Source organism: Aquarana catesbeiana, linkage group LG11 (genome assembly GCF_042186555.1).
Source record: "Aquarana catesbeiana isolate 2022-GZ linkage group LG11, ASM4218655v1, whole genome shotgun sequence".
Taxonomy (NCBI): Eukaryota; Metazoa; Chordata; class Amphibia; order Anura; family Ranidae; genus Aquarana; species Aquarana catesbeiana.
Window position 1 is genome coordinate 284,321,299 of NC_133334.1, and position 8,138 is coordinate 284,329,436.

General features: G+C 66.0%; 1 protein-coding gene across 1 annotated transcript in view; it reads right to left on the minus strand.

Moving 5' to 3' along the window:
• Window positions 1–7,879, minus strand: part of LOC141112885 (beta-2-syntrophin-like) — a 31,236-nt gene extending 23,357 nt beyond the window's left edge. The window contains 1 exon segment of the mRNA XM_073605988.1: window positions 7,305–7,879. Coding sequence (XP_073462089.1) covers window positions 7,305–7,809 — 505 coding nt within the window. The 5' untranslated portion in view covers window positions 7,810–7,879.
• Between the last annotated feature and the right edge of the window lie 259 nt (window positions 7,880–8,138).

Consider the following 8,138-nt stretch of genomic DNA (forward strand, 5'->3'; position numbering starts at 1 on the left):
CCCCCACTACAGACCAACTTCCCCCACCCCCCCACTACGGACCAACTTCCCCCACCCCCCCACTACGGACCAACTTCCCCCACCCCACCCCCACTACGGACCAACTTCCCCACCCCCCCACTACGGACCAACTTCCCCCACCCCCCCACTACGGACCAACTTCCCCCACCCCCCCCCACTACGGACCAACTTCCCCCACCCCCCCACTACGGACCAACTTCCCCCACCCCCCCCACTACGGACCAACTTCCCCCACCCCCCCACTACAGACCAACCCCCCCCCCCACTACGGACCAACTCCCCCCCACTAAGGACCAACTCCCCCCCCCACTACGAACCAACTTCCCCCCACCCCACCCCCACTACAGACCAACTCCCCCCCACCCCCACTACAGACCAACTCCCCCCCCCACTACAAACCAACTTCCCCACCCCCACTACAGACCAACTCCCCCCCCACCCCCACTACAGACCAACTCCCCCCCCACCCACCACTACAGACCAACTCCCCCCCCCCACTACGGACCAACTTCCCCCACCCCCCCACTACGGACCAACTTCCCCCACCCCACCCCCTATGGACCAACTTCCCCCACCCCCACCCCCACTACAGACCAACTCCCCCCCCCCCCACTACGGACCAACTTCCCCACCCCCCCCACTACGGACCAACTTCCCCACCCCCCCACTACAGACCAACTTCCTCCACCTCCCCCACTACAGACCAACTTCCCCACCCCCCCACTACAGACCAACTTCCCCCCCCCACTACAGACCAACTCCCCCCCCCACTACAGACCAACTTCCCCCACCCCCCCACTACGGACCAACTTCCCCCACCCCCCCACTACGGACCAACTTCCCCCACCCCACCCCCACTACGGACCAACTTCCCCCACCCCCCCACTACGGACCAACTTCCCCCACCCCCCCACTACGGACCAACTTCCCCCACCCCCCCCCACTACGGACCAACTTCCCCCACCCCCCCACTACAGACCAACTCCCCCACCCCACTACAGACAACTCCCCCCCCACCCCCCACTACAGACCAACCCCCCCCCACTACAGACCAACCCCCCCCCCACCCCCACTACAGACCAACTCCCCCCCCCCACCCCACTACAGACCAACTTCCCCACCCCCCCACTACAGACTAACTTCCCCCCCCCACTACAGACCAACCCCCCCCCCCCCACTACAGACCAACTCCCCCCCCCCACTACAGACCAACCCCCCCCCCACTACAGACCAACCCCCCCCCCACTACAGACCAACTTCCCCCACCCCCCCACTACAGACTAACTTCCCCCCCCCCACTACAGACCAACCCCCCCCCCACTACAGACCAACTCCCCCCCCCCCACTACAGACCAACCCCCCCCCCCCCCACTACGGACCGTACTGAATTCTGAGCGAGTCACAACATTTTTGTAGGAATTCTTAAAGAGGAAGTAAACCCTGCGGGGGGGGGGGGGAGTTTTTCCCTTCCCTGCAAAGTAAAGGCATAATATGCATCGCTGGAGGCCACGTCCATTTTCCCCCCCTCTTCCTTCCGTGGCCACGGACTGCGGTTATGTGATTGGCAGGAGCCACGTGACATCACTCCTGAACATGTGCACAGGAGCCGCCAGTCACGACACTAAAGGCAGATGGGCGGCCCTTAGGGGTAGGTGGGCGGGGTCTGTGCTAGGCTCACCTTCCAGAGTCCCCTCTCTCTAGAGCAGCGATTCTCAACCTGGGGGGTCACCGAATCCTGGACTGTCCTGAAGCACCGCCCACTCTGCCTCTTCACAGCCGCCAAGCTGGGCTGTCCCTGGAGCCTGTAACCGCCCACTCTGCCTCTTCACAGCCGCCAAGCTGGGCTGTCCCTGGAGCCTGTGACCGCCCACTCAGCCTCTCCACAGCCACTCAGCTGGGCTGTCCCTGGAGCCTGTGACCGCCCACTCAGCCTCTCCACAGCCACTCAGCTGGGCTGTCCCTGGAGCCTGTGACCGCCCACTCAGCCTCTCCACAGCCGCCAAGCTGGGCTGTCCCTGGAGCCTGTGACCGCCCACTCAGCCTCTCCACAGCCACTCAGCTGGGCTGTCCCTGGAGCCTGTGACCGCCCACTCAGCCTCTCCACAGCCACTCAGCTGGGCTGTCCCTGGAGCCTGTGACCGCCCACTCTGCCTCTTCACAACCACTCATTCAGTTCACAGCATGGCTGGGGGCAGAGACTAGAGGTCAGCTGACTGGTAAGGAATGTGAAGTGGGAGGGGCTTGGAGGAGACCCCATCTCCTGATTTCAGGCTTAGGTGTCACTGCTGCGAGACACCACAAAGTCAGAGACACAGTAACACTACCTGTGATTAGAGCGGCCATTAAAAGTCCCCACTGCTGATCAGAACTCCCCCCCAGCACTGCCACTCCTCCCAACTCCCCCCCCCCCAGCACTGCCACTCCTCCCAACTCCCCCCCCCCCAGCACTGCCACTCCTCCCAACTCCCCCCCCCAGCACTGCCACTCCTCCCAACTTGCCCCCCCCCCAGCACTGCCACTCCTCCCAACTTGCCCCCCCCCAGCACTGCCACTCCTCCCAACTCCCGCCCCCAGCACTGCCACTCCTCCCAACTCCCCACCCCCCCCAGCACTGCCACTCCTCCCAACTTGCCCCCCCCCCAGCACTGCCACTCCTCCCAACTTGCCCCCCCCCAGCACTGCCACTCCTCCCAACTCCCGCCCCCAGCACTGCCACTCCTCCCAACTCCCCACCCCCCAGCACTGCCACTCCTCCCAACTCCCCACCCCCCCAGCACTGCCACTCCTCCCAACTCCCCACCCCCCCAGCACTGCCACTCCTCCCAACTTCCCACCCCCCCAGCACTGCCACTCCTCCCAACTTCCACCCCCCCAGCACTGCCACTCCTCCCAACTTCCCCCCCCAGCACTGCCACTCCTCCCAACTCCCCCCCCCAGCACTGCCACTCCTCCCAACTCCCCCCCCCAGGCACTGCCACTCCTCCCAACTCCCCCCCAGCACTGCCACTCCTCCCAACTCCCCCCCCAGCACTGCCACTCCTCCCAACTTCCCCCCCCCCAGCACTGCCACTCCTCCCAACTTCCCCCCCCCCAGCACTGCCACTCCTCCCAACTTCCCCCCCCCCAGCACTGCCACTCCTCCCAACTCCCCACCCCCCCAGCACTGCCACTCCTCCCAACTCCCCACCCCAGCACTGCCACTCCTCCCAACTCCCCCCCCAGGCACTGCCACTCCTCCCAACTCCCCCCCCCAGCACTGCCACTCCTCCCAACTTCCCCCCCCCAGCACTGCCACTCCTCCCAACTTCCCCCCCCCAGCACTGCCACTCCTCCCAACTTCCCCCCCCAGCACTGCCACTCCTCCCAACTCCCCACCCCCCCAGCACTGCCACTCCTCCCAACTCCCCACCCCAGCACTGCCACTCCTCCCAACTCCCCACCCCAGCACTGCCACTCCTCCCAACTCCCCCCCCAGCACTGCCACTCCTCCCAACTTCCCCCCCCCAGCACTGCCACTCCTCCCAACTTCCCCCCCCCAGCACTGCCACTCCTCCCAACTTCCCCCCCCAGCACTGCCACTCCTCCCAACTTCCCCCCCCCCCCAGCACTGCCACTCCTCCCAACTTCCCCCCCCCCCCAGCACTGCCACTCCTCCCAACTCCCCCCCCCCCCCCAGCACTGCCACTCCTCCCAACTCCCCACCCCCCCAGCACTGCCACTCCTCCCAACTCCCCCCCCCAGCACTGCCACTCCTCCCAACTCCCCACCCCCCCAGCACTGCCACTCCTCCCAACTCCCCCCCCCCCCAGCACTGCCACTCCTCCCAACTCCCCCCCCAGGACTGCCACTCCTCCCAACTCCCCCCCCCCCAGCACTGCCACTCCTCCCAACTCCCCCCCCCCAGCACTGCCACTCCTCCCAACTCCCCCCCCCCCAGCACTGCCACTTCTCCCAACTCCCCCCCCCAGCACTGCCACTCCTCCCAACCCCCCCCCCAGCACTGCCACTCCTCGCACTGCCACTCCTCCCAACTCCCCCCCCCCAGCACTGCCACTCCTCCCAACCCCCCCCCCCCAGCACTGCCACTCCTCCCAACCCCCCCCCCCAGCACTGCCACTCCTCCCGACTCCCCCCCCAGCACTGCCACTCCTCCCAACCCCCCCCCCAGCACTGCCACTCCTCCCGACTCCCCCCCAGCACTGCCACTCCTCCCAACTCCCCCCCCCAGCACTGCCACTTCTCCCAACTCCCCCCCCAGCACTGCCACTCCTCCCAACTCCCCCCCCAGCACTGCCACTCCTCCCAACTCCCCCCCCCAGCACTGCCACTCCTCCCAACCCCCCCCCCCAGCACTGCCACTCCTCCCAATTACTTGTCTTGCCTCGGGTGCTGACAACCCACGTTACAAAAATAAATTTTACTGTTAAGGGTCCCCACAACTTGGGTAAAATTTATCAAGGGGTCACAGCACTAAAAAGGTTGAGAACCACTGATCTAGAGCATGGGTGCTCAACCTGTGGCCCTCCAGCTGTTGTAGAACTACAAGTCCCATGAGGCATTGCAAGGCTGACAGTTATAAGCATGACTCCCAAAGGCAGAGGCATGATGGGACTTGTAGTTTTGCAACAGCTGGAGGGCCACCAGTTTGAGACCCCTGCTCTAGAGGGAGGTGGGGGGTAGGTAGGGGGCGGGGCATAGGTAGGTGGGAGGGGAGGTAGGGGCAGGGTCTCACCTTTCAGGGTCACCTCTCGCCCCGCCTTCTTCAGCACTTGCACCGCCTGGTCATGGGTGGCACTGCGGAGGAGGGGTGGGGTTACAGTTAGGGGGTGGGGCATAGGCAGGTAGGGGGCGGAGTCTCACCTTCCAGGGTCACCTCTCGCCCCGCCTTCTTCAGCACTTGCACCGCCTGGTCATGGGTGGCACTGCGGAGGAGGGGTGGGGTTACAGTTAGGGGGTGGGGCATAGGCAGGTAGGGGGCGGAGTCTCACCTTCCAGGGTCACCTCTTGCCCCGCCTTCTTCAGCACTTGCACCGCCTGGTCATGGGTGGCGCTGCGGAGGAGGGGCGGGGTTAGAGGTAGGGGGCGGGGCATAGGCAGGTAGGGGGCGGAGTCTCACCTTCCAGGGTCACCTCTCACCCCGCCTTCTTCAGCACTTGCACCACCTGGTCATGGGTGGCGCTGCGAAGGAGGGGCGGGGTTAGAGTTAGGGGGCGGGGCATAGGTAGGGGGCGGGGTCTCACTTTCCAGGGTCACCTCTCGCCCCGCCTTCATCAGCACTTGCACCGCCTGGTCATGGGTGGCGCTGCGGAGGAGGGGCGGGGTTAGAGTTAGGGGGCGGGGCATAGGTAGGGGGCGGGGTCTCACCTTCCAGGGTCACCTCTCGCCCCGCCTTCTTCAGCACTTGCACCGCCTGGTCATGGGTGGCGCTGCGGAGGAAGGGCGGGGTTAGAGTTAGTGGGCGGGGCATAGGCAGGTAGGGGGCGGAGTCTCACCTTCCAGGGTCACCTCTCGCCCCGCCTTCTTCAGCACTTGCACCGCCTGGTCATGGGTGGCACTGCGGAGGAAGGGCGGGGTTAGAGGTAGGGGGCGGGGCATAGGCAGGTAGGGGGCGGGGTCTCACCTTCCAGGGTCACCTCTCGCCCCGCCTTCTTTAGCACTTGCACCGCCTGGTCATGGGTGGCACTGCGGAGGAAGGGCGGGGTTAGAGTTAGGGGGCGGGGCATTGGCAGGTAGGGGGCGGGGTCTCACCTTCCAGGGTCACCTCTCGCCCCGCCTTCTTCAGCACTTGCACCGCCTGGTCATGGGTGGCGCTGCGGAGGAAGGGTGGGGTTAGAGTTAGTGGGCGGGGCATAGGCAGGTAGGGGGCGGAGTCTCACCTTCCAGGGTCACCTCTTGCCCCGCCTTCTTCAGCACTTGCACCGCCTGGTCATGGGTGGCACTGCGGAGGAAGGGCGGGGTTAGAGGTAGGGGGCGGGGCATAGGCAGGTAGGGGGCGGGGTCTCACCTTCCAGGGTCACCTCTCGCCCCGCCTTCTTCAGCACTTGCACCGCCTGGTCATGGGTGGCGCTGCGGAGGAAGGGCGGGGTTAGAGTTAGGGGGCGGGGCATAGGCAGGTAGGGGGCGGGGTCTCACCTTCCAGGGTCACCTCTCGCCCCGCCTTCTTCAGCACTTGCACCGCCTGGTCATGGGTGGCGCTGCGGAGGAAGGGCGGGGTTAGAGTTAGGGGGCGGGGCATAGGCAGGTAGGGGGCGGGGTCTCACCTTCCAGGGTCACCTCTCGCCCCGCCTTCTTCAGCACTTGCACCGCCTGGTCATGGGTGGCACTGCGGAGGAAGGGCGGGGTTAGAGGTAGGGGCGGGGCATAGGCAGGTATGGGGCGGAGTCTCACCTTCCAGGGTCACCTCTCGCCCCGCCTTCTTCAGCACTTGCACCGCCTGGTCATGGGTGGCGCTGCGGAGGAAGGGCGGGGTTAGAGTTAGTGGGCGGGGCATAGGCAGGTAGGGGGCGGGGTCTCACCTTCCAGGGTCACCTCTCGCCCCGCCTTCTTCAGCACTTGCACCGCCTGGTCATGGGTGGCGCTGCGGAGGAAGGGCGGGGTTAGAGTTAGTGGGCGGGGCATAGGCAGGTAGGGGGCGGGGTCTCACCTTCCAGGGTCACCTCTCGCCCCGCCTTCTTCAGCACTTGCACCGCCTGGTCATGGGTGGCGCTGCGGAGGAAGGGCGGGGTTAGAGTTAGTGGGCGGGGCATAGGCAGGTAGGGGGCGGGGTCTCACCTTCCAGGGTCACCTCTCGCCCCGCCTTCTTCAGCACTTGCACCGCCTGGTCATGGGTGGCGCTGCGGAGGAAGGGCGGGGTTAGAGTTAGTGGGCGGGGCATAGGCAGGTAGGGGGCGGAGTCTCACCTTCCAGGGTCACCTCTCGCCCCGCCTTCTTCAGCACTTGCACCGCCTGGTCATGGGTGGCACTGCGGAGGAAGGGCGGGGTTAGAGTTAGGGGGCGGGGCATAGGCAGGTAGGGGGCGGGGTCTCACCTTCCAGGGTCACCTCTCGCCCCGCCTTCTTCAGCACTTGCACCGCCTGGTCATGGGTGGCGCTGCGGAGGAAGGGCGGGGTTAGAGTTAGTGGGCGGGGCATAGGCAGGTAGGGGGCGGAGTCTCACCTTCCAGGGTCACCTCTCGCCCCGCCTTCTTCAGCACTTGCACCGCCTGGTCATGGGTGGCGCTGCGGAGGAAGGGCGGGGTTAGAGTTAGTGGGCGGGGCATAGGCAGGTAGGGGGCGGAGTCTCACCTTCCAGGGTCACCTCTCGCCCCGCCTTCTTCAGCACTTGCACCGCCTGGTCATGGGTGGCGCTGCGGAGGTCGGTCCCGTTGACGGAGAGGATGGAATCTCCGACCCGGAGAGCTCGGCTGTGATCGGCGGCGAGTCCCGGGAAGATCTTAGAGATGAGGACCGGCATTCTGTTCTCCTGTCCGCCTTTTATACTGATCCCCAACCCGCCGCCCGACTCCTTCACCACCCGAACCCTCCGCACCGGCTCCGGGCTGTCCGGGGGGAGGCGGGGACCGGGGCTGCCCAGGCCGGACTCGGAGCCGCAGTCAGAGGAGCGGCCCGGGGTTCCTCTCCGGGGGGTGTTCGGATCGGGGCCGTTACTGAACCCGTTCACCGCCGCCGGTTCTTCCTCCGAAGTCAGCCGGAGACTTTCCCCGGACAGATCGGCCTGGACCCGGACCCAGTGATCCTGCAGGAGGAGCTCCACCAATCCCGAGCGAGAAGCGCGACTCCAAACCGCCATGGTGTCACCGAGAGCCGCACAGGGGACACTTCCTGCCGGGGCTCCGCCCCTAACACTCAGAGCCACGCCCCGCTCCTCCCCTGACACGCCCCGCTCCTCCCCTGACACGCCCCGCTCCTCCCCCCGGCTCAGGCACACACGTGGCACAGTGACATCTGCCGGCCGCCCGGGGATGACAGGAGGCGTGTGATCCGTGACACATAACCCCGCCCCCTCTGGATGAGTTCTGAGAGGGGAAGGAAAGTTCATTATTGTCTCCATTTCCTGCTACTTATTCCAAGCTAAAGGGTTCCATGCCGGGATTTCATTGCACCGGTGTCCTATCGTAT